This window comes from Haliotis rubra, unplaced genomic scaffold, assembly GCF_003918875.1.
Source record: "Haliotis rubra isolate DU_JTF1 unplaced genomic scaffold, ASM391887v1 Scf1001, whole genome shotgun sequence".
Lineage (NCBI taxonomy): Eukaryota > Metazoa > Mollusca > Gastropoda > Lepetellida > Haliotidae > Haliotis > Haliotis rubra.
The window spans coordinates 112,948-139,262 of record NW_025764895.1 but is presented as its reverse complement, the minus strand read 5'-3'; the positions used below and the strand labels follow the sequence as shown (position 1 = coordinate 139,262).

General features: G+C 41.2%; 3 protein-coding genes and 1 long non-coding RNA gene across 6 annotated transcripts in view; 1 reads left to right on the top strand and 3 right to left on the bottom strand.

The window, feature by feature from the left end:
- The window catches only part of LOC124267089 (endo-1,4-beta-xylanase 3-like), a 49,434-nt gene extending 32,358 nt beyond the window's left edge, over nt 1-17,076 (bottom strand). Inside the window, exons 1-8 of one of the 3 annotated variants that reach the window (XM_046701947.1) lie at nt 16,824-17,076; nt 12,867-13,018; nt 11,448-11,540; nt 10,209-10,365; nt 9,124-9,166; nt 4,167-4,325; nt 3,648-3,703; nt 2,552-2,683 (exon numbers count right to left, since the gene is read on the bottom strand). In XM_046701947.1, coding sequence (XP_046557903.1) covers nt 2,552-2,683; nt 3,648-3,703; nt 4,167-4,325; nt 9,124-9,166; nt 10,209-10,365; nt 11,448-11,540; nt 12,867-13,018; nt 16,824-16,996 — 965 coding nt within the window. In that variant the 5' untranslated portion in view covers nt 16,997-17,076. The remainder of the gene's footprint in view (nt 1-2,551; nt 2,684-3,647; nt 3,704-4,166; nt 4,326-9,123; nt 9,167-10,208; nt 10,366-11,447; nt 11,541-12,866; nt 13,019-16,823) is intronic. The other 2 variants (XM_046701939.1, XM_046701930.1) reach the window with 2 other exon arrangements.
- Nucleotides 237-22,208, top strand: LOC124267112. Its single transcript, XR_006895953.1, has 3 exons — nt 237-247; nt 9,521-9,526; nt 22,067-22,208. It is a non-coding gene; the product is annotated as an uncharacterized LOC124267112 (long non-coding RNA).
- A 1,403-nt stretch (nt 22,209-23,611) lies between these two features.
- Nucleotides 23,612-24,285, bottom strand: LOC124267137. Its single transcript, XM_046702018.1, has 2 exons — nt 24,067-24,285; nt 23,612-23,905 (listed from the first exon to the last, which is right to left on the bottom strand). Exons 1-2 carry the CDS (start codon nt 24,257-24,259, stop codon nt 23,655-23,657), a joined length of 444 nt encoding a protein of 147 aa, XP_046557974.1. The 5' UTR covers nt 24,260-24,285; the 3' UTR covers nt 23,612-23,654.
- LOC124267116 lies at nt 24,259-25,761 on the bottom strand. Its single transcript, XM_046701996.1, has 5 exons — nt 25,669-25,761; nt 25,419-25,550; nt 25,000-25,185; nt 24,454-24,869; nt 24,259-24,307 (listed from the first exon to the last, which is right to left on the bottom strand). Exons 1-5 carry the CDS (start codon nt 25,759-25,761, stop codon nt 24,259-24,261), a joined length of 876 nt encoding a protein of 291 aa, XP_046557952.1.
- Between the last annotated feature and the right edge of the window lie 554 nt (nt 25,762-26,315).

The following is a 26,315-nucleotide window of genomic DNA, read 5'->3' as shown; positions in this document are numbered from 1 at the left end:
AGTGAGTGAGTGAGTGAGTGAGTCGGTGAGTCAGCAATATCACGGCGGGGGTGGAAGTCAAATTATCTCATTTAATGGTCTTACCATGTACTGGGTTTTAAGAGCCTGATCGGGACCTTTATTTATTTTACGACTTCGGGAACCCTCACCAATATGCCATGCGCCGTAGCACCAAGTTAGTTTGCGGTTTGAACACCAACACAATCTTTCGATTATAAGGTGATGTGCACTTCTGTAAGCGTGCAATGTTGGTTATGTGAATGACTCTTAATCAGACCAAATTATTTCTGACTATTACGAGTAACATCATGGGAACAATGTCTGATCATGGCATAGCCTGGACAATTGTGAGATTTCTCAAAAATTCTCACTGTTTCCACAAAGCTATTTTATAATTAATTCGGGATAATGGTATTTTGACAAAATAAAGACTTGGTTAAACCATGAAATTGGCAATCGGATTCAGATTGTGAACACAATGCGTCCCAACCATGCCTGCCCCCGCCACCAGCTATCAAGTGGGATTCGACACATAACCTTCGAAATAATTTATTAAATGTTAGCTGTCGAACAACCAATACATTTGATCAAATCTGTAAATAATGCGTTCATCATGTACGACCCGTACCTACAGGGCAGGACGTACATAATCGCCGTGGTGTACAAATGTCGTGACTTACTTTATCTTGCAATTTCCAACCACATCGTTCAAGGGTTTCATCGTATATACACAACCAGAAATTATTGAGAATTTAAAGATTGTATTTTTGTTTTCACTCATTACTCACGTATTAAATGTGAATATTAGCAGAACATAACTCCAGATTCAAAGACAGGTGAATAGTTAGTATTTTGTCAAGTCACCATGGGCAGCAATGCAGGCTTCAATGCGGCGGGGCATACTACTGATCAAAGAAGTTAGAAAGTCGTGGTCCATGCTGTCCCAATATCGGACCACCTCTTCTTTCATTTCAGCAATATTTGTCAGATTTTTGTTATTGACACTTTCCTTCATAAGTCCCCAAACATTTTCTATTGGATTTAGGTCAGGGCTATAGCTTGGCCATTGTAATAATGTCATATTTTGGGTCCGAAACCAGGCCTGTCAATGCTTTGAACGATGTTTTGGGTCGTTGTCCTGCTAGAAAATCAAAAAAATGTCCATAGACAAGTGAGCAGATGGCAGTAAATGTCCCTCGAGAATATCTGTGTACCTCTCACTGTTCATATTCCCTTCAAATACACAGAGGGGCGTTGCCCCTAACACAGATATGCCACCCCACATGTTAAATTTCGGACTCTACTTTGGACGCTGATACAAAGGTTTTTTCAGGTTGTTTGGTCCAGAATTTCAGTGTATTAGGAAACAGCCACACAGAACTTTCATCTGAGAAAATCACATTGTCCCAGTTAAAATTTCTATGCTGTAAGCACCAGTTCAACCTTCGCTCCTTTTGTTCAGGTTTCATGATCGGTGATGGAATTCCTCGACTTTTGGGCCAACCCATTGCATTCAGCTCAGTTCTAATTGTCTCCTTACAGACAGCCACAGTTCATCTATCAATCATATCCAGCCTTAAGTTTTCTAAACTCCTTCGTTTGTTTTTAGAAACAAGAACACCAAGCCGCTTCTGTCACCGACAGTCAATTTTCTGGGCCTACCTGCACCTCCCTGGTGCTCAATGCCATATCCATTTGCAATATATTTGCCATATCCATTTGCAAAACACGATAAACAGTGGACAACGGGGTGCCTGTTCTACTTGAAATCACTTTAGCTGATCTGATGTCCTTGTTATAATACTCTAAAATCAACTTCCTCTTCTCTAAATCATTCATACTGAGGATCACTGAAAATGTCGTCTGCTAGCAAGTAAACAAAGGGGGATAACTCTTCACAAACTAATAAAAAAGGATTAACGAAGTTGTCTCTCTTGAATGAAACCAAGTTTATACTAGAAATCCAATTAAACATATTCCTAAAATTCTCAATAATTTCTGGCCATACTATATTGCATTATTCACCCCTTGAAGATATCACTGTTTAATAAATCTACAATGTTATTACACATTGCGTAATAACATCGCGTGCGGCCGGAACTATTTGCACTCGGTCACATGACCAAAGTAACGTGATCAAAACAAAATGTCGGCTGTCATTCACAACACATCTCGAAATCGCGATATTTAACTGTTCTTCGCTGGGTTGCGTGAAATAGCATTTATATAAAAAATAATATGTTGGCTGAAGCCAAATCGTCCCTTTTTTTTCATAGCCCCTTGTTTATTTAAAAAAATCAAATTATATAGACTAATGTTGACAATCATAAATGAAATGTATTCATACGCGTGATGCTGTTTTGACGGCGTAATGCACTCGTTCTGTAAGTTGAATTCTGAGATATTATTTTGCTAATGTTGGGTAAGTAATAAATAAAATACTAAACGACGGCCCGTTAGATCCCAAACCATTCACTCGTTTCAGAAATATGGTATTACACGGGACATCGTTTAGTATTCTCTATATATACAACATAATAGAATAACTTACTTTCCCTTGTAATGTCCAACAACGTCATTCATGCGTTTCTCCATTGCCTGACGTAAAGCTTGTCCAGATAGGTGGTTAACCCAGGCCGGCGAGTTCGACTCCCAGAAGATATTGTGACCTCGAACTTTGATCCTGAATATAACAGTGAACGTATCTTCAAGGACGTCTTTTTAAAACTTCTTTGAGTGGCACCTGCGACGTTGGGAAGTACAATATTGACAAACTTTACGGATGACAACTTCTTATATTTTGTGAGTTTCAATACCGATTCTTCCAGATTGACAACGGCACAAGAATCTGTATCAAAACGTCACGAGAAAGAAGTTATTAATAAAGTTTGCCAATGTTGTATCTTTTTAAAAGTTAACACTAACAGCAGAAATAAAGAAACAAATGGTACGGATAAATTAAAAAAATGTAAAAAATCAAATAAAATTAAAATTACCGTTATAGTTGGTATTTGTGCTCATGACTCAGGAAGTAATGCAATGCCAGAAAAGAACAGCTACATTAATTTCAACAGTACATTTCTAATGCTTAATGACTATTTGGCCATGGTCCGAAAAGTGTTCAACGGAATGCACCGTGTAACCCGACAGACAAGGCCAAAGAGATACATCCATTACTTTTATCGAAACTTGTGTTCGAAAATCAACTAATTCCATTTGCATATTTGTCTTCAGATGAAAGGGTTTTCTGCTAAGCCCACAATAACGTCTTCCATACTATAACATTATTAGAGTGAGTGAGTTTAGTTTTACGCCGCTTTTTGCAATTTTCCAGCAATATCACGGCTGGGAATCGAACCCGGGTCTTCGGTGTGACGAGCGAACGCTGTAACATCTAGGCTACCCCAGAGGGGCCGGTGAGGTAGCCAAGTAGGTAAAGCGGTAGCTCGTCACGCCGAAGACCCGGGTTTGATTCCCCACGTGTGTACAATGTGTGAAGCTCATTTCTGGTGTCTCCAGCCGTGATATTGCTGGAATATTGCTAAAAGCGGCGTAAAACCATCCTCACTCACGCACTTACAAGAGGACAACAGAGTGTATATTCATACATTATATATGAGATTACATCATGGTTGTACTAAGCATACCCGTGATGCAGCAATGCGTCTATGGCGTTCATTGCAGTGTTGTAGTCGATGTGACCCTAAAAACAACAACACATATGAGGACGACGACGGTGATAGTGACGATGATGGTGATGATGATAAAATTATATATTTAAAAATCATTCACCATTTTCCGACATCCCATTATTTAAAAATGTAAGATCAGTCCCTAAATGAAGTATTTTTCACTTCTATTTGATGAGGGGGCGGTGGGGTAGCCTAGTGGTTAAAGCGTTCGCTCGTCACGCCGAAAACCCGTGTTCGATTCCCCACATGGGTACAATGTGTGAAGCCCATTTCTGGTGTCCCCGCCGAGACATTGCTGGAATACTGCTAAAAGCGGCGTAAAACTAAACTCACTCTATTTGATGAGGGTGGCCTCTTTTACGCCGCTTTTATCAATATTCCAGTATTATCACGGCGGGGGGCACCAGAAATGGGCTTCACACTTTGAAGCCCGTGAGGGGAGTCGAAGGAATCTAGTTTTAAAAAATGTCCCACCCTCTGTGGCTCCATATTGGTCCATTTGAGGTCGTTTTCAATGACGGCCCAGTTGAAGTTCTTGTAGAAGTAGTCCTGGTACCCTTTGAAGCGGGGGTCCACGAATGCACCGGCGTTCACAGCTGATCCGAATGCGAACAAACCTGTCATCTCCTGCACCTGGAATGCACACAAAAATGCCATATTACTTAACTGCTGTACCCTTACTTTTTACCCTTAAGATAACTTTGTCGAATTCTGATTAGTCAACAGCAAAAACAAACGGAATCTTATTACCCTTAAGATATATTTGTCGAATTCTGACTGGTCAATAGTAGTGGTGGTCCGATTAATTGAAATAATCGAAGATTGGTCGCAATGACAAAACGACCAAGCAATCGATCATGTTTTCTCATAATCGAACACAAACAATTTTGGAACACTTGTTTGCAATAACAATATTTTTCAAAAGGTTGATTTTGTCTCTACATTGCATAAGCACTACAAGCTCGTTCCAAGTCATGATTAAGAACAACTCCAGGAAATGTATGTTCCTAACACACTAGTCATCCTTTAAAGATGTGAAAGATGTTTTTTCTGCATTAACAAACATAACCAGGAAAATTTGATAAATGACGCTAACCAATTATTTTCGATGATTGATCGGTTGTAATGAACCAGTCATCAAATATGAGATTTACACCAATTCCAAACACTAGTCAATAGCCAAAGCATACGAAACCATGTAGGCGAATTTGCCAAGGTGTACGAACCATACACCCCGCCAAATCTGTCACGTGACACACTACACTAATTCGTGACCAACTCGTGTTATTCCGGGACAGGCCAAATAACGGTTACGGAAAAGGGCTAGTGGTGACGACTGTACACTGGTTGTACAAATGACCTTGACCTTAGATAGAATATGGCTGCCAAACAGCTGATTGCTTTGAAATTTTAGAGTCGGCGTATACAATTATGATATAAACAGAGTAATAAGATTGTTGCCATAATTTCGTATTTGTTTGTGTCAATAAAAATATCAAACAAATAAAATGTTTCTGCATTTCACTTGTCAAATAACAAACACCTCATCATTTTATCATAAACCAAGCCATCAAGAGTTATTTCCCTTTACGAGTTTATTTAGGCGATAAACCTACTGTGTAGGAAAATCAGAGGTATATATAACGAAATTATAATAGCTCTAAATTTCATTTAAAAACCGAATGCGTAGCGTGAGGTTTTAAATGAACAATTTAGAGCTATTATAATTTCGCTAAAAGCTACCGAATTTCAGTTAAAACCGAACGCGTAACGTGAGGTTTTAAATGAACAATTAGAGCTATTATAATTTCGTTATACAGTGGAAACCGCCTAAGTAAAGACTGCTTAACTAAACATACCTGATAAGTAAACACTTTTCTTTGGTCCCAGCAAATTTCTTCATGTATACCTCTGATTTTCCAACACCGTAGGTTTATCTCCATTCTACCATGACAATTTTATGAACAATTTCAGGTGGAGCTCTTTCTTTGGTTACGAGTCAATACGTGAAGCGGCCTCGCATTCCAATCTCAAGTGGCATCGCCCGAAACGGGGTGATTGGTGACAAACCGTCAATGACTAACAAACTCCAGATTCAGTAATAACAAATGGAAAACATATATCAAATAAGTTTAAAAAGCTTGGTTCACATTTGAAAATTCCATCGTAGACCCTTTCCCCATCAGAATAATGGCAGCAACCACATGGCCTTGACCTTTTCTCGGAAGTCATTGTTTACATTTACGTGCAAATTTGGAAAGATGCGACAGGAGAGCCTCTGACAGTTTGCGCAAGGTTAACCTGATTGTATGACTGAGATAGTCTTTGATATCTAATTACTGGTACTGGTACAAAATTTAAGAGTAGAGGCGCTTTTGCTGTAACGAGAAGTCCGTGTTGTACCGAATTAAGATACTGTTGAATTTTGCGCCCTGTCAACTTGACGATTTCACGCACCTCTAAGTCTGCGTGCGACAGCTGTGGTGACTCTTACACACTCATGTGTGTACTTTGTGCTCAAATTCGATTCTACGCATATTATTTTCTACATTTGGAAAGTGTTTTGTGACCTAGTGGCTTCAAAGTGTAGTGAATTCAAATTGAATCGGATTCGCTGGCATGTTCGCGAGTCTGTTGACAAAGAGCCAGATTTGTGGTGATATTTCCGAAAGGATGGATTAGGACATGAGGGTGTACCTCTGGCATAAACACGGTAAGGTAATTAATTATACTTTAATAGACTACTTTAGATCAAGCAGTGTAATGGATAAGAGGAATCATGACTAAGCTAAATAACTTTTTCAACGATATTATATCGATACTTTTTGAAAAAAAATATGTTGGGCTAAACAGAACGGTTTGCAGATGCTGTAATTGTGTTTTACTTCCGCTAAATTTGAAACAGTACAAATTTCAAAATATCATTTTGTTTGAATTGATAACCCAACTGTTTATTTATGTGGACGGAAGGCATTAAAATTTCTTCGGCGTTCGATGTTAATGCATCCTCCGTTACCGGATCAAGATCAGTGGCGATATCGTTGACGAAAGCTGATAATAAATTTAACACGGAAATTATGTAGCAGTCTATTGCTGGATCTATTCTGACATAACATAGACTCAACGTAAACATATTTGTTTTTGCTGAATTTTTATTCGGAAAGCAGACGATGTTTTGATCTTGTTCGACTGAATATTTGTTTCCACGCTTTCGAAGTACTTTTGTATGTATAAACACCTATTGCTGTGATCTACGCAAGTAGTGAGTCGAGCCCGTCATCGCTAAATCCATCTTTAAGACATATGTGTAATTTCCGACAGCAAAATCGCCGTAATTTATCGATGTATCGGTAGGTTGTTTGGTGTCCGCCATGTTGGTGGGCAGACAAAAATAGTGCATTACCGTAAACCATGTATGATTGCGCACGGAAAATCAGAGACCTGTATAACGTGATTATATACCTCTGAATGATTTTAATTAACCAATCACAATCCAGTGTTTACTGAAGTCGTGGTAGAATGTCGCTTTATGTTATTTCTATTGAAAGTTGGTTATAAAAATAAGCTTAACATAAAAATCTTAAGGATAATAAATTCGTCATGGTGTTTTGAAAGGGTGTACGGGATTGTAAGACCCTAGCTTGTAGAGTCCCGTATACCCTTTCAAAACACCGTGTAACTAAAAATATATTGATGGATGAAAGCAATACACACTTAATATGCACAGAGATGCCATATTATAAGGGTAATGCTATTTTTGAGGTACCATTTTTGAGGGCATTATCATTTTGCAGAAGCCCTAGGTCTTCCATTAACTGCCCGACGAAGGAGGGCAGTTGAAAAAGACCGAGGGCTTCTGCAAATGATCATGCCCTCAAAAATAGCATTACCGTTATTATTGCTAAAATACATGGATTTTTTGTTGAAAAGAAAAAGGAAACAATGAAGGAATTTGACTGTAAGTTTACTCAAAACCAACTTCTCACGGGGTTGACTGACCGAATGCAATTACGTCATCGAACAATTCCAGTGACGTCACAACAGAACGTGTCGATATTCGACCTTGGCCTTTGACAAAACCATAGCCTGCAACATGTCAAACTATGTCAGACACAACGTCAGTTTTCAGTGTTCGGTTTTGGTCCAACAACAACGTTAGCACCAGCAAGAATGCCAATATTACCGCTATTTAAGCGGGAATTCGGGTTGCTTTGACTTGTTTGCCCCAGAATATCTGCCAGTCCAAAGCCAATGTCGACTGAACCGTAAGCCCAGGCACCCAGTATGCTAAGTCATCACTGCGCCGGAGTGTGGGCCCTGCGTTAAGGGCCGTTTCATGAAAATTCCATGTATTTTAGCTATTATAGTTTACAGCCGTTCTGTTATATACTCAACATTAAAAAGTTAAGGATCACCGAAATATTCAGTATTGAAGAATTATTATTATTATTATTACAGGATATTTATATGGCGCAAATATCCAGGCAACTAGTGCATGCTCAAGGCGCTGGTATTTTTTCCCTCGATCATTGGATGTCAATCTCAACGGCACATCGTATTATCAATCTCAACTCCCTGGGGAGTATACAACTCTTGCAGCCACTAGGCACACTGAGTTATTGTGGCTTTCTCATCCTAACGAGGTACCCATTCACAGCTGGGTGGACTGGGACACATAGTCATAGTACTTTGTCCAAGTTTACTGCACGCTGCTGTACCCGCAACTGGGTGTTTGCACGTATTCATGTGGCCACCATCTGGTCATATATACCAGCGGATTCGTGGGTTCTTTTAAGTGCACAGGGTTGTGTACTGTACACTAGGGGTTGTGACAACACTGAAAGAGTCTGCACACAATGTTGACTCCCAGGTTTTTACACCCGGTCACAGGTGGGCTCGATCCCGACACCTCAACTTCGCTGGATCACTAGCCTGGCGCCTTAGCCAGCTCGCCCACCGCGTCCCCCTAATAATATGAACTATTAAATATTTAGATATTGAAAATTGGGTGGTCTTTAACCGTTTTTGTTGAGCATATATACTGACGTGCAATAGTAAGTACACACTTCATAACTAACTCGAACTGACAAAGAGGTTACTTGGTAAAAACAATTGTGAAAACTTAAAGACTTAAAGACAAAACACAACAATATACTCGTATCGAATGCATGACCACTGAAAAAACAACGTCTCGTATATTTCTCCATCAAGCATAGTTTTTTTGTCCGGCAGTTTATATGCCACGTTACTGCAACATTTCGAAATAAAAATGTTGTAAAACACCTTTCACGCGACAGTTTCTGTGTGAAGTTTTATCTCGAAAATCATGTACACGAACAGAGTAACATTTACGCACCAGCTGTGATGTTCTTGGATATTGCAAAAACGGCGTAAAACCATACTTACCCAAGTGAGAAGAGATTAAACTCACCTCCACGGTGAGTCCACTGGGTTCTACTGAATGATCATCAAGCCTGAGAGAGGAATAACAGATTGAGTGCTGTGTTGTGTCTCAGCAATACTGAAGCTATGTCATGTCATTTGTGTAAATAATGAACCAGTCAAACAAGTGAATGGAAACACGGACAAAAGTCTGCGGCACCGGGACAATATGGTACACATTCTGTCATTAACCTAATCTATCTAGAATCCAAAGACAAGACCTATGGTCTGGGATAGTACTAAATATAGTGAAGATCCGGGCTAGAACTGATCTTCAGTAACCGGTGCTTGTCGTAAGAGGCGACGAACGGGATCGGGCGGTCAGGCTCGCTGACTTGGTTGATGTAATCGTATCCCTATTGCGTAGACAGATGCTCATAATGTAGATGGAAGTGATATCAGGCGTACAAGTGAATCCTGAGAATCATGCCCGCCAGCACAAACAGGTACATGTTACGATGTGTCTTGCCAGTTTAACCTAATATATGGAGTCCCAAAAGTGACAATTCGCCCTTACAGAAACAAGTAAAATGTCTCTGAATTAACCATTGCGCGACAATGTGACATTTTGACCACTTGTCCCATGGTCACATTCCTAGTTGTTCACTGGTCTCGAGGGGGACATGAGCTGATGTACCCTCGATGTTCGTTTATGTTCCCTGAGCCCGAAGAGCGCTCGGCCAATCAGCTCGGCCAATTGTCGTGCTTCGAATGATATCGTTAATATTTACCAAAAGGGTACGTTGTTCACTGGTCCCTCGGGGCCCATGGGTGATGTACTTTAATGTTTGTTTATGTTCCCTGAGCCCGAAGGCCCATGTACCCTCGATGTTTGTTTATGTTCCCTGAGCCTGAAGGACGATCGTTGATATTTACCAAAAGGGTGACAATTTGACCATTTGTCCAATTATCGCATGATTGAATTGTCGTGCTTCGAGTAATATCGTTGATACTTACCGAAAATTTTGATCACTTGTCGCACTGTCGCTTAATATTGATACAAATGCACAGGCTTGTTCCTATAGATATGGATGTACAATTATTTCAGATTTCAGATGTCTTTACCACTCCTACCTGATCGTAAGGTCTCCTTTCCGGACGCTATCGATCCTCTTGTTGGCGTCGCCAGGGAAACCAGACAGAGGGTAAACTTCCTGCAAACTGGCGTAGTCCACGATGAAGTCGACACTCTGGTCTGAAGGTCGGATGTAGACACGCGCCTCAGATATATCTGTAAACATTCAACAGTTTTGTCATGCAGAAGAATTCGTTTAAACTTTATACTGTGAGGGAATGTATATGCATTGGTCACAGGTGGCCCTGCCTATGTTTGTGGCGATCTCGAAAGGTGTTTATGTAGGTTGCGTTTGTTCAGAATATACAAGAGCGCATTGACATCGTTCACGGCATAAATGAAAATAATAAATACAGATGCCGAAAACTAACGCACGCATTTGAAGATCCGGATCAGAAGTGGTTTTCAGCAAATCAAGCTCATCGTAAGAGGCGACTAACGGAATCCAGAATCGCTGACTTGGTTGACACATGTCTTTGTTTCCCAGTTGCGTAGCTCACTCGGGACGTATTCGAACACACAATCCTTCCATACGTCCGTTACTGACAGTATAGTTCAACAGTCAAAATCCAAGGTGATATTTTATATGATTCTAATATTCGGCGTTGACAGTCCAAGCACACGATTCCTTCCTGTATATTGGCTTCGTGGATATATGGGATCCTGCTCTCCTACTGGTCTCACCCAGAGGTCTGCTACTTGTTTATCAGTGAGTGAGTGAGTTTAGTTTTACTCCACTTTTAGAAAAAATTCCAGCAATATCACGGCTGGGGACACCAGACATGGGCTTCACACATTGTGCCCCTGTGGGGAATCGAACCTGGGCCTTTGGCGTGACGAGCGAACGCTTGAGCCACTATGTTATCTGTTGTTTTTGTTTTGCATTAATCGGCTGCTTGTCACGATATACGATATCGTATACCTCTGATTACCTGGAGGGGCGGTGAGGTAATCTAGTGGTAGAGCGTTCAATCGTCACACCGACCGACCCGGGTTCGATTCCCTACATGGGTACAATGTGTGAAGCCCATTTATAGCGTCCCCCGTCGTGATATTGCTAGAATATTTCTGAAAGCGGCGTAAAACCATACTCAATCACTCTCATCACCTGGCTGTATCCGTCACTTTTAATTTTACAATGGTATAAAATCTACATTGAAACATTGTCTCTATGCGATAAACAAGAAGGTGTTATACATAAAGTTAGAAGGTTCGTTAGTCCAAGCACAGTTACATACCAACATTGGTTATTTCGGTGTCCCCTCCAATGATGTGCCACTGGTTTGTCTGTATATACGGTGTGCTGCCAAATCCAAGATAATGCGTCTTGCCTGAAAGTCGCAAACATAGATTTAGGGGATAACTGTACTGTGTTTGACGAATTGGGGACGTATACCGGTGGTTATATAGCCGCAAATTTAACGTTATATCGGCGACGCGTAACTGTACCGTGTTTGACGAATTGGGGACGTATACCGGTGGTTATATAGCCGCAAATTTAACGTTATATCGGCGACGCGTAACTGTACCGTGTTTGACGAATTGGGGACGTATACCGGTGGTTATATAGCCGCAAATTTAACGTTATATCGGCTCGCGTCCCCAATTCGTCAAACACAGTACAATTATCCCCATTCTAATTCAACTCGTTTTACGCTGTTGTTTCGTGAAAGAAATTCATTATTTAAACCAGGTCAAATATCCTCTAGGTCAAAGGTTAATCATATCACTCCTTGAACTTACACCATCGCCAGAAAAAGTAGTTCCCTTTTCAAACTACACACGTTTATTATTACACTCCGGCACAGAGATGACATAACATAACATCACTGCCACAGGCCAATCAGAACTCGTGTTACATACTAAGCTGAATTAGAATGGTAAATGTTGAGGTTGGGAAAACTCTAAATTGGTACTTCATGTGTTGTTTTGTGTGATATAGAGGCTGTGAATGTCTGAACGGATAATCTGAATTTCTGAAAGTTAGACAGAGGCCGATAGGCCAATGAAGCATGCCATTGTGGATGAGGTGCGGGATACTGCGGGCTGACCACACATCTGTCATAAATGTGACACGTGACAGTCTGATCAGGATTCGACCCTTAAGGATAAGTAGAGAATGCTTTGTGTGAGTCGGGACTTGACCCTCGGACAGCGGCTCAGCAGGTTGGCTGGCCATCGCCTCCCAAATGCCGCCTAGACATTACGACATTACCATGTAGTTGACAAATGGAATAATGAATAAAATGTTGTGGACCCACTGATGGCCTTCTGTATTTGAAGACACAGGTACCCCTTTTAAACAGCCCGGGATACGATATCCCTCCAAACAGCCCGGGATACAGGTCAATAATTCAATACAAGATGTCACCTTCTCCTAAGTAGATTATTACACAATATTCGTATCTTTACGTATCATCTTGATGAAAGTGTGTTCTACATGTATCATACACGAATGGATGGATGGATGGATGGATGAATGAATAGATGGATGGATGGATGGATGGATGGATGGATGAATGAATGAATGAATGGATTTTGGATGAATGGATGGATGGATGGGTGAATGAATGAATGAATGGTTAATGAATTAATGAATAAATAGATGAATGAATGAATGAATGAATGAATAAATGAAAGGCTTTTTGTGATCTTACCGCTGCTTCTCTCCTTCACTGCAATCCCTGCAGACACAGTCTCTTTATCCGTTCCACTTGCATAATTGAGTATCTTGACGTACGCCCAGAAGAAGTACCGGTGACCTTTCTTGACCGTGACGAACTGATTTAGTGACCCATAGTCATGATACCTGTAAAGGGTAAGGCCTGGCTAAAGGGTAAAGTCTGGGATAAGAATGTCATGAGTGAGTGAGTGAGAGTATGAGTAAGATTAGATCATGTTTGTACTAAGAACACCCGTGATGCAGCGATGCGGCTATGACCTTTATTGCATCGACGACGATGATGATAGTGATGATGATGATTTATAAATTACGCACCATTTTTCCACAGTCCATTCTATAAAAATATAAAGACCAGTGCCTAAGTGTTGTTCAAACTTGTAAGTTTGTTTATACCCCGCCGCGCGTTTAGGGGTATATAGTATTAGGCTCCGTCCGTCCGTACGTACGTACGAATTATAATATCTTAAGAACCGTTGACTAGATACTTTCATATTTGGTACCGACGTTCATCACAGTATGCGAAAGGTCCCAGTCATGTTTGGTGACCTTGACCTTCATTTCAACCCCACAAAGGGACTTTTACCGTTTTACCCTTGTCAGCGAGATACCTCAAGAACCGTTCACTGGATTTTATTCATATTCAACACCAAGCTTCATCTAGGAGAGGCACAGAGCCCAGATGAATTTGGTGACCTTCACGTAATTTTCAAGGTCACAGCGCCACTTTGAAGATTTCAGCCTGTTAAACTGCATGTAAAGCTTGGCAGGGAGATACCTCAAGAACCATTCATTGGATTTTATTCATATTTGACACCAAGCTTCAACTAGGAGAGGCACAGAGCCCTGTCGACAGTGGTGACCTGCATGTAATTTTCAAGGTCACATCGACACTTTGAAGATTTCAGCCTGCTAATCTGCATGTTAAGCTTGTCTGGGAGATACCTCAAGAACCATTCATTGGATGTTATTCATAGTTGACACCAAGCTTTATCTAGGGACGACGACGTAGGGCCCAGATGAATTTGGTGACCTTCACGTAATTCTCAAGGTCACGGCGACACTTTGAAGATTTCAACATGTTAACCTGCATGTTAAGCTTGTCAGGGAGATACCTCAAGAACCATTCACTGGATGTTATTCACAGTTGACACCAAGCTGTATCTAGGGACGACGACGTAGGGCACAGATGAATTTTGTGACCTTCACGTAATTCTCAAGGTCACGGCGACACTTTGAAGATTTCAACATGTTAACCTGCATGTTCAGATTGTCAGCAAAATATCTCATGAACGGTTCACTGGATTTCCTTCATAGACTTTCAAGACTTTTCAATGTTTTTTGATAAGCAATTTCTTTATTACTATTTTTGCATATTTCATAAACCATGACATTCATGTTATGGCCAAAGTGAGTCTTGAAAATATGTGTGTGTTTAAAACAACTACAGAGCAAGATATCAAGAGAAATGTATTGTTCATGTTTTTGTTGACATTTAACTTCATCTTAAACTACGAATTTCACTTTCATTACTTTTTAACTTAGTGACAATGCTTGTTGAAATTGAACCATTTGTCGAGGGTTGCCTGTTTTACGCCACCTTTAGCAATATTTCAGCAATATCACGTCGGGGACTCCAGAAATTGGCGTGCGGACGCTTTAACCACTTGGCTACAGCACCGCCCTTGACGTCACGAACAAGACAGACAAAATGTACGGGTGTTAAGCAGAACGCTGCTCAAAACGGCGTGTATGACATAGTGAGTGGTGAAATGGGAATGAACGTCGCGTGCAAGAGTAATGATGTCACATGCCCGTGTGAGTGCGTGTGTGTGTGCATGCGTGTCCGCTATTCAGGCAGATACTCTTTGACCATGGAGCGACACATATACGAATCAAACAAAATATACACGAACACCGCATCACAATATATGTCCACCAACGGTAATGACGAACTGAAAGAGACCACTTATTGTTCGTTATATCCGTAGTTCGTTATTTCGACAATAATAGACAGACTTAGAGATTATTACACGAGCAAGTGTGTCATACGAAACGAGTGAAAGCGAGGGTAGTACATAATTTTGCACGAGTTTCGTATAAGTCGTATGACACACTTGCTCGAGTGTAAATAATGTCTTTACTATATATTATATTCATGTACATTTGTGCAGTAAAACACGGTAAGCAAGTGTGACTGCCCTGTTAATTGACGTCACGTTCCATGGTTTAATGACGTCACAGACGATGTAATACAGAAACAATGGTTGCTAGGCAAAAGTGATATGTGCACATTTGATATACATGACACTGGTAATGTTTCACCATATGGATAATAAAATAAGATACAGAAGGGGTCCGGGGCAAAAATTAAACTAGTTCGTTATATCCGTCAGTTCGTTCGTTATAAGGGTGTTCCTTATATAAGCGTATTTTTCTGTATTTGCAAATGACATTATTTATTTGTTTTCTTTACATACGTTGCGATACGTGAGTGCGGACTACCCATATTGATAACCTCAACACCTCAACCCTATCGAAAACATGTGGAACGAATTACAAGCCGCCCTGCCCTTCCAGCAACTCGGCAATGCTCTTAATGAAGAGTGAAACCAATTTCCCTTGATAGCCATCCAGACACCTATTTAGAGCATGCAACGTGCACCGTGGAGATCACAAAAGGTCCACTGACAATCGTATGTCTTTTGACAATGTATTTATTTCGTGATTTGACGTTTTGGGTTTGGTCAGACAGTTTGGATATCTGACAAATTATTGCTCACCCTTTATTTGTTGGCATTGTGTGGCCCACAAGGAACAGTCATTCATCAAACAAGTTAGCTAACAAAGGCAAAGTTGGTGTGATCAACACATTTGTGTATATCAATGAGAAAACTTTTTTAACACGTTTTAATATTCTTTATAGTACACTTCATATATAAACCAGACAGGGCCCTCTCGGTAGGTTTTCTTTTGCATGCGTTTACGTGCTTTCAAGAAGTGACCCGTGAAGGTCCGGGTTAGAATACTGATCTTCAGTAACCCATGTTTGTCGTAAGAGGCGACTAACGGGATCGGGTGGTCAGGCTCGCTGACTTGGTTGACCACGTACCATCGGTTCCCAATTGCGCAGATCGATGCTCACGCTGTTGATCACTTGATTGTCAACGATTGTCAATGCAACGATCGAACCATCCATCTGCGCCAAAGATTCCAACCAGCCACACTGACAGCCCGAACAGTCCCTGGTGTCAACGGGATATCGCCAAGGACCATTCGCTGGCGTCTGGCAGCACACGGGATACGTGCTAGACGTCCTGTTGACATTACGTTATAAACCAACGCCTACGATCAGTGGTGCAGGCAACATCTGAGGTGGAGACATACATATTCTCTTCATTGACGAGTCCAGATTTCTCTTGCACCGCGCTGATGACCGAACCCAGATCTGGGACGAAATGGAGAGGTGATTGAGACGTTGGCCAAATCCCCCAGTCACGTTTGAGGAACTCCGCCAGGTGCTTCCACAGATATGGAATGCCATTCCACAAGACTTCTTGCGACGTTTGATTGGTATCTATGAGGCGCAGGTGTCAAACATGTATCAATGCTCATGGTGGACATACACATTGACTGTGAATTTCATTTTGACTGTTCTCTCACTGTTCTCTCATTAGCATGTGTCCACCAGAAAAGTTTAAACGTGCCATCGACAATCCTATTGTTGAATGATTTTCTTGCGAGGTCTCATCATAAAATATCAGTTGTTTATTCCCATGTCTTACTTCAAGCCAATCACAATAACGCTTGCCTTTGAGCGTATCATAAATGATACAGCTATTTCAAAACATGCACTCAGTTGGACATATTACCTTTTAAGCTGGTGACATCAAGCAAATGTTTAGTATATTATCAAAAATGTGTATAAAAATACCTTTTTGAGATTTTAGCCGCCGTATGGCCGTGGTAGGCGTCGGATGTCGCTGAGATGGTGCCGGCCATGGCGTACCAGTCGGTGCTGCTGAAGTGTGGGTTCTCGAAGTCAGCGTTCTTCAGAAGTTCTGTCCCTCCCCAAACAGCCGGGATCAGTAGGCAGATGATCCACATGGCTGCTTCTTGGACTGGCTTGTGTTTCTCTGAACAGTGGCAGTTAATGGAAAACTGCAGGTGGTGTTTCCAGTTGTCGTCTAATTTTTTAAGAAATGACTCAAAACATTTTGATAAAGAAAGAATGACCTATTACATGGAGCGTTATCTCTCTATTTCTGTCAAGGTTGTTTATTTACAGGTGAGAACTGATCTTCAGCACTGCATGCCTGTCTTACAGGTTCGCTGACGTGGTCGATGGATTCATCGTGTCCCAGTTGTGAAGATCGCTGCTGCTGATCACTTGCTTGTCTGGCGCAGACTCACTTATTTTCAGACCGCCATCGTATGGCTACAATATTGATGATGGTAGCATAGGACCAGTTCATTGAGAAGTGTTGTAGTCTGTCCTCATTGGCAACTGGAAACTGAACCCACAATTAGAATTCTAGTGCTGGTGGCACTGGGGCTAGGCATGACACAATTCAGTCGGTTGAGTACTGATTCTGAACTCAGCAAACGTTTAATGTCCGTTATGAAAGTTTACTACGTCAGGGCCTTTCCTGCGTGTACAACTGGGATAGTACTGAATATCGAAGATCCGAGTTAGAATTGGTCTTCAGCATGAAGGGACGACAAACTGGATCGATGGTCAGGCTCGCTGACCAGGTTGCCACATGTCATCGTGTCCCAATAGCAACGACAATGCTCATGATGTTGATCACTGGCTTATCCGGCGCAGACTTGATTGTTTACAGACCGCCGCCATGTAGCTTGAATATTACTGAGTGTGGCGTTAAACAAGAAAGAAAGAAACAAACGAATAAAGCAAAAACAACCACGAAAGAAATGAACAAATATATGTGATTTCTAAATACAACGAGACCGTGAGCACCGAGTTGATTGGTTGGCTCGCTCACATGCTACGCGCATGTGCAGTACATGTCTTTTATCAAACAATGACCGAAACAGCCTTTGTGACAATCTCACCAGTGATTAGTCGTATCAGTTTCGCCAAAGCTGCACGAATGTTTTCCGACGGTCTTACAGATTTTGACAGTTCATATGGTCAGAGGTCAGTACACAGCTCTAACAACACAAACGGAGAATGTTTATTTTTATATCAGTATTACTTAAGGCTGGCTAAAATGATGGATAATCGGAAAAATAAATAATTAATGATTATCAATATGAAAAAGAATGTGTTAGCAATAATATCGTATTATTAACCTTTGTGACAGAACAAGTTTTAATTTTCTCACACAACATACATATTTAGGACTTTTGCTCAAAGTTACGATTACATTTATCCATAGCAGATCTATATCGATTGCCAACCCCAGCATTACTTAATGATAATAACGATAATAATGGATGCCAATGAAAGGTTTTGGAAACAGTTGTGGTCTGTACGCAGCGACTGTAACCTTGAGGCACCATGGGTCCGTGAGTATGATCATGCAAAGCACGAGAAAAGGACTGGGTCGCTTATCTGTTACATATCAAAAGTGTCATCAAAATATGCAAATCAAATACAGCTCCAGGGCCTGATGGCATTGGAAACCGGTACTGGAAACTGTTCCCGTTACTTCACTGTTTCAATTCTCTTGGGAACCGGTACTGGAAACTGTTTTCCTGTGTCCAAACACCATTACAGTACTTTTTAAGTTCTCTTGTGGACACAGGTGATGTTCCTTCATGGTTCTGCAAAGGTCGCACAATACTTCTTCCTAAGAAAGTAGTCTTGACTGATCCCCAAAACTTCCGCCCTATAACGTGTTTAAATACACAATATAAAATCTTCACAGGGTGTTTGACAAATCTTGTGTCATCCTACTTCTCTTCCAATGATATAATTATAGAGAGCAGAAGGGAGCAAGGAAGGGATCGATGTTGGGAGTGCAAGGATAAACTTCTTGTACAGAAAATGATTTTGGAAGAGGCTAAAACATATCACCGTAACCTCATCATGTGCTGGATTGACTATAAAATATAATATTAATATAATGGTAATAGATTGGACAATTATATAGCTCATCTTATCCAGAGATATCCCTGCTTATGTGCGCTTAGCCATATGCTCCTGACGGTTTTCAGGGTGGAACGGAAGCTGCTGAGTTTCTTGATTTATCTGACAGCCAGGGGTAGCCCATTCCACAGATCAGCGCCTGCTCTACGGAAACTCCTGTCTCCAAATCGTTTTGTCCGAGAAGGCGGGACTGTTAGCAGGTTCAGATAAAAAGAATTTGATTCTGTCCCTCGCGAGTGAATTCTGAAGTCTCTTAATTGTATTGACCTCCCTGAGCGACTACTTGACTTACTCAAGTCTTTAATGAGCTGCTGCTGTAATCAACTGAGATGTACTCGCAATCTTAAATCTTTTGTGATTCTAAACGAAATGTGATCCTTAAAGAAAATATTAATATGAAAAGTCGTCTGTGTAATGAATTTACAGAGACTGTCATATCACAAACAGCATATCTTAAAAGACATGATGGCACGGGTCGATGCTTCTGCTATCTTTTTGGACATGCCTGTGGCTTTGACTACGAGGTCTATCCATGACTCGATCCTGAACATGTCCAGGGCTTCATGGAAAATGATACGTTTAAACTTCTTTGGAATATGAATACACAATGCCATTTAGAAAGTGGTCAAATGTAAATGATGTTATATTTGGGATTACACTTTCTTAGTAAAGTACAAATTCTAGTACTTTTGTTGGGTTGAGTCCCATCCGGGATTCGAACCCACACCCTCAGAGTGAGGCACCTAATCGCCAGCACACAAAGTCAGCCGCCTAACCCGTTCAGCCACCGCGGCTTCCACCAGAAATCCCAGAACTGAACCTTGCAGAACACTAACGTCAACTGTTGTCGGAAGTGAGGTAACATCGCCAATCTTGGCAACCTGAGTTCTGGCCGACAGATAGGACTTGATCCAAGAAAGAGCCTTTCCTGTAACACCCAGTCTTTCCTCCAATCGAGAAAACAGTATCGTGTGGTCTAGGGTGTCGAAGGCTGATGATAAATCAAGAAGGACCAGCAGGGTTACATTCTGCTGGTCCATTGCCCTCATGACATCGTTATGGATACGAACAAGTACAGTGTCTGTGCTATGTTTTGATTTGTAAGCACTCTGGAAGGGGTCAAGCAGGTTGTTATTGAGAAGGTGTTCTTCAAGCCTTCGTGAAACAATTTTCTCCAAACATTTTGAAATGAAAGACAGATTAGATACTGGCCGGTAGTTTTTTAACTCAATTTTAATTGGCCGCGGCATCCCTCAATTGGATAATGGACTGATGAGAGAAGCCTAGACTAAGGCTTAGTCTCTGAATATATATAATTTTGATAGTAACAAAGCCCATTTATATTGAAAAGGAGCCCTAGGGAGACCAGAGATTCAGAGACTAAGAACATCTGCATTGGGGCTACACGTGCTGGGGTCGTTACCAATTAGAAGTCACATCTTACAACCATCAGATAACGCTATAAGTGAAAGGCATATTTATTGGCCCTCCTGTTAAGCCCTGTCCTATCTCCATGCTGTCATCACCTCATGTGGGCCGGTCAAGTGCCCCTACTGCCTAACATTTTACTGTTGGGAAACTTGCAGCCCACAATGTCACTTGGACACTAGATGACCAAGGTGCAAGATCTGTGTGTAACACCAACAAAATTATTTATGAATTTGAATTTATCTCCAAATTCAAAAGTTTCCATTTGTATAATATGCGAAGAGGATATAGATAACCAACTTTTTTTAAACAAACTGTTCAATGGAAGTGAAAAGGCCAGCGTCTGTCTTACGCTTGAAGATGTTCTGGGTATTTCTAGATACAAGATCATCTTCACTAGATTTCACCTTGCATGCCTCAATCACATCACGAAGGTAAACAGATTTAATTCCGAGATGCTGTGCCTTTTGAATTTGGTTCTTCGTGAGAAGGCGACTAACGGGTCGGGTGGTCAGGCTTGCTGACTTGGTTGACACATGTCATCGTATCCCAATTGCGTAGATGCTCATGCTGTTGACCACTGGATTGTCTGGTCCAGACTCGACTTATTTACAGACCGCCGCCATATATGGAATATACTGAATGCGGTGTAAACCCAAACTCACTCACTCACTCACTCTTCATGAGTGCTAGGTCCCTGCCATATGTTTTACTGTTGAGCAATTAGATAAAAAGAGATACTCAAAACACACCAGAGTTTCACACGGTAAGAGTTCCCCCCGTTCCCCCATCCCAAATAATATGTATAAATATTCTAGAATTATAAACGAAACTTAACGCAACAATTACTAGAGAACACACAAAATGATTGAAAGTCCAAAATTTAAGTTAGGGCTAGGTTTAGGGTTAGGTTTAGAGTTTGGTTTAGAGTTGGGGGAACGGAAGGAACTCTTTCCTTTCACACAATAATCTTATATCAGGAATAAGAAAAATAACCCTTGTTTTAATTACAATGAAATCCTTAACCGCATTTACAATTGGGCTACTATGTGGGGACCCAAGTCAGACAATGAAACAATACTTTTTACAACATTACATTCAGGAGGAACCTTTCCCCAAGATTTTGCTTGATTTGTCTCTTCAAGACCAGAAACTGTACACAAGGCCTCCACTATAGCTTCATGTCACCCAATGTGCTTGTTAATTAAGAGTTGACAGATGAAAATGTGAGGCAAGATTCCAGACCACTGGTGAGGATGTTGGTCTGGCCAGCCATGGTAGTTAGATATGTTTACTTTGTAATCCGACCCCCAAAGTGAGTTAGTTTTCATGCAGATGTTAACAGACCCTGAACCTGAGGAAATCTAGACTTGCTTTATTTAAGGCTTTAGCACTGCAGAGAGGGCTTGGCAGTAGGGAAATTAATGTGGTTCAGGGACTGTGAGACAGACTAAGAGAAGCCAAGCTTGCTTTAAATGGCCATGTTGGTATGACTTCCAGGCTAGAAGTTGCTTTAGCTTTGGATATAATCTGTCTTATTTCTTCCGGATAGGTTAAGGAGAGTTCAGACAAATATGTACTCCTGAAACATTACTCGTCGAAAACCTGATCTGCAGAGTACGTCTAATGTCAAGTTCTCCTTCGGCATCAGGTCACGTGACCTCCCATGAGATTGCCCTTGAGGAATCGGCTCAGTGCGCTTCCGGCATCGGCGAGGTCAGGCCTAGCTTTCATCATCGCTCAGGACTTTAAATTGGATTTTACTGTGTTTTTCTTGGATTAGACTGTGTAAACTGTTTGGATTTCCAAACCTGTTGAATGTAAGTCCGAACTTGACTTTGGTGTACTCGATACCCTGTCTGAACTTTCTACCTGGGGAAACCGTTTGAACTTTGACTGTGTCCTGTCTAATTCCTAAAATGGCGACATCGGGCAACGACGGCGCCAGGACCAGCAATTTGCTTGAAAAGTTACATTCCGAATTGTTGCCTGGAAATCTACCACTGATGATGCTAGCAAATCCAAGGATTGCAGCAAAGCTCATATAAACTGTCTACTGACGAAACGGAATGTGAAGAAATTGAAACTCGGCCAAGCCCTGCACTGGACAGCCACATTGTGCACACTCGATGCACTCTCGGTGTCATCCTTGGAAGTACTTGCAGTACTTGAAGTGCTTCAAGGATGACAACGAGAGTGCATCGAGTGATGAACAAATGAACTTGCTAAAATCTATGCAAGCAACCTTTAGTGCTGTAGTTTTGAAGGTTGACTTTATGCAAAGTCAGTGGTTTGAGGAAGGTGATGATGGGATGGACACAGAAACAGGGGACAATTTAGCTATTAATAGATCGCCCAGGGACCACGTACCCAATTTGCATACCCCATCGGCTGCAAGCGGTGGCCAGTCGTGTCACGGGACACAGGCTGATGCAGAGAACGGAAGAGGAGTTACCTCCCCTGGTGCTGTCATGACCGCCGCCATGCCATCAACATCCGAGAGCGTCGAAACTCCTTCTGCCATTCAAAATCCAGCCGAGCAGTTCAGGACAACTGAAAAGATTAGCCCCCCTGTCGACAAAGCGGTTGCTGAACTTATTGACGGCCTCATGACAACAAGGCTTGAGGAAAAACAAAGACAGGATCTCGGCGAGAAATATAACCTACCATCAAACATGACAAAATTAAAGCCACATAGGGTAAACCCACTGGAATTTGGCAGAATATGCACACAGACAGCAAATCCAAGGGATGTAAAATCCCAGAAAAAGGGTGCCAGTCAAATCGCCCCAGCGACAAAACGCCCCAGCAAAATTGGTCAAATCGCCCCAGATCTTTGGTCAAATCGCCCCAGGGGTAGTCAAATGCCCCAATTTATTTATAATGGTTTAATATACGCCATAAATGCATAGTTTTTGTCGACTTCCATATTATATTCTTCACATAATATAATGTGTTATATTGTTAGTAATATTCATGTATAGACAACACTTTAATACCAATGATTTGGTAATGAATTATAAGAATAAAATAAAAGGTTTGTATAATATGTTTATTGTAAATGCTGAAAATGCATAGTTTTTGTCAACAAATGGCATTGTGTAATCATAACAAGTTTGGTATAATACTTATAAGAAACAATCTAGAGATTTGTCCACTGGGATATTATAATCCTCATACAGAAGTTCCTCCTACAGGAAATCATATGTCTTTCTTTTCTTTTTAACTTTCGTCTGTATGACGGGCTGGTCCATGAATGCGGCTAACTTTTGACAAGAGCTGCTGGACTGTGATTTGGTCCTCCTTGAACTCTGCCCACAGAGGAAAGATCTCCTTCTGGGCTGTGGTTGATCGGTCCCTGGTTCTTCCCCTCAATTTGCTCTCCTTCAGCAGGAGGATCTTGATTGGGAGCAGGGACGCCTCCCGATGTAGGGCTTTGATAAGTCGGTATAGTCCCAGCTGTTGCTCCCTGACTTTTGCATTTAGGCGCCGGTGTCAACCTGAAAACATGAAGGGAAATTTTAAAAGAAATGTTGTCATGCTCAACATAATTAACTCACATTAAATTCGTAAATATTTATAAATTAAACATAACTTAAATAGCTGAAAGAAATAATGTTTAAAAGATATTTACCTTCGATGTGATTGTTTGTTCTTGTTGTCTGTCGGAAGCAAGATAGGCTTGAAGGGGGACATGTTCTCTTGTAGATCCATTGGGTCTTCATGTAACCCACAAGCTGACAAAGCTTGTTGCGAGGGGTGACGGTCTCAGTCAGCTCTTCAAACGTCTGACGGATCTCTAAAGCAGGGATGAAGGGCAAGGCCATCAGTTTCTGAATAAATCGAAAAACTTGATTCTTTTCTCTGTATGCCACCTGTAACAAGAAACCTTCATATGTTAAGATTTCACATATATTAATAAAGATTACAAATTATCATACAAATATGCAACATTTTACTGGTGTGATAAGTAAATAACAATACACATATCGTCAGTCCTATTTCTTGGACCCTCCTCCACACTGCCTGGGTGTAGTGGAACAGACACCCACGGAGTCTCACATCTGGCATCACCGTTTTCAGGGCTCCCCATGCAGCAGCCTCAAAATCAATGACAATAGACTCCACAGATGGTGCTACTGGCAGCAGGTCAAGCAGTTTATTGAAAACTTTGACGTAGTCAGATTTTGTTCGTGAGGACATTATTACAAAAACTAACGGCATCATTTTCACATCCTGCTTTGACCGCACGAAGGAATGCACTGAGAGGAGTTGGTAAAACGGCCGTTTAACCACCTTGAAGGTTCCATCCAAGAACCATTGTTTGGACTTACTCAGTTGTAACAGCTGACGGTCTGTGGCCAGGATAAGGTGCCTTAGGCTCTTGTTTGTCAGGTCTGCTTTCAAGGAGCCCACAGGGATAAATGTGGTGGAAATCTAAAAATATAATTTTACAAATATTCATATTCATTTATGTTCAGCATATAGGATATCATTTGAGTTGTATTCAGTTAGGACAATATAAAACTAACTTTATGGAAGTTTTCAGTAAGGACGGTTAGATTACCTCAAAGTCCAAATCCTGTGGATCCTTGGGTCTATTCCTTTCCCGCGCTCTATTAGCAATCCTTGTCAGCTGATCCATGTTCTCTCTAGCTCCACTTGGAGCATCTGGCTCCACTATTGTTGTAACCGCATCCTCCACAATAGTCGCAGCTGACTTGAGTAACTCATTTGTGGCGTCCTCTTTTATCTGATAAATTGAAATTTATCATTATGAAAAATTTGTTTATATATATTGATCAAATAAAATAGCCTTTATAACAAGGTTAATAAAGGCAAATTGGATTGTGTTCAGACAGCCTCCTGGTCATTGGGATTAACGAGCAGTAGCTCTTGATGGTAATTAATTAATTAAATGAACAATTAAGCTGTTTAGGCTTAAGGGGCTTACCTGGACCCTTACTTGTGATGCTTGTAGCTTGCCAGGATGCTTGTATGGTTGTGAGGCTTGTCACTGGGTGTGAAGCTTGTTCCCTTCTGAGTGGCAGTAGCAGGACAGCTGTTCTTCTTATTGCGGACACTACATCTCCAGTTAGTCTGCTTGGTGTTCTCTCTCTGGAAAAACAATAAAGTCACTGTAATAATGCAGGAATGCCACTGGCTAATATACAACATACAATTAACAAAACTATATTTACATAAAAGAGATGACCAAGCTGACAAACATACAAACCTTTCCAACATAGATATACCCATAGCTATCAATCAGTCTTCTCTTGCTCTTCTGCGTGCCTGTTTCTAGGACAGTACATGTGTTTTCTTGCATCTTCGGGGATGTCATCTACGTCAGAAGTGATGCTGTTTTCTGCCACTGACCTTTACATACAAAGAAATATTTAGTGGTTTGTTACTAGACTGTTGCAACTATTTCATAGTTAGTGATGTACCACAGGTAAATGAAGTAATAGATATTGAATGTTTTTACCTTTCTTGAATGTCTCCTTCAATTATGTCCGAGAGGTTTTGCGTGTCTCCACTGTGAAGGGTATCTTCATCGGGGACACTGTCGATTGCAGATAGATTGACATCAAAAGTAACCGTCTCCACTATATCTGTCATCATGCTTTCCACACGTCCATGAAATGAGTGGTCAATGGGACTGCTTTCCCTCAGTGTCTCTTTACAGATGGTGCATGTAAAGGGTATAGGGGAACCTGTCCTCTCCGCTTCCTCATACTTATTCTTGGACATTCTAGTTCCACAGAGTCTGTGTGTCCAGCCTTCACGTTTGTCACACGAGATTGCCCCTTGGCCCTCACTTACTACCAAAAACATTTCCTGCAGTTGGTGGTCATCTTGTCAGTTGGAAGAAGTGAATGG

Excerpts from the sequence above, each read along its gene's own strand:
- LOC124267137 (XM_046702018.1), bottom strand. The coding sequence starts at position 24,259 with ATGGCCTTGCCCTTCATCCCTGCTTTAGAGATCCGTCAGACGTTTGAA. Across the intron at positions 23,906-24,066 it reads AACAAACAATCACATCGAAG|TCAGGGAGCAACAGCTGGGA; the intron begins GTAAATATCTTT and ends TAAATGCAAAAG.
- LOC124267116 (XM_046701996.1), bottom strand. The coding sequence starts at position 25,761 with ATGCAAGAAAACACATGTACTGTCCTAGAAACAGGCACGCAGAAGAGC. Across the intron at positions 25,551-25,668 it reads GGTATATCTATGTTGGAAAG|AGAGAGAACACCAAGCAGAC; the intron begins GTTTGTATGTTT and ends TTGTTTTTCCAG. Across the intron at positions 24,308-24,453 it reads TTCCACTACACCCAGGCAGT|GTGGCATACAGAGAAAAGAA; the intron begins GTGGAGGAGGGT and ends TTCTTGTTACAG.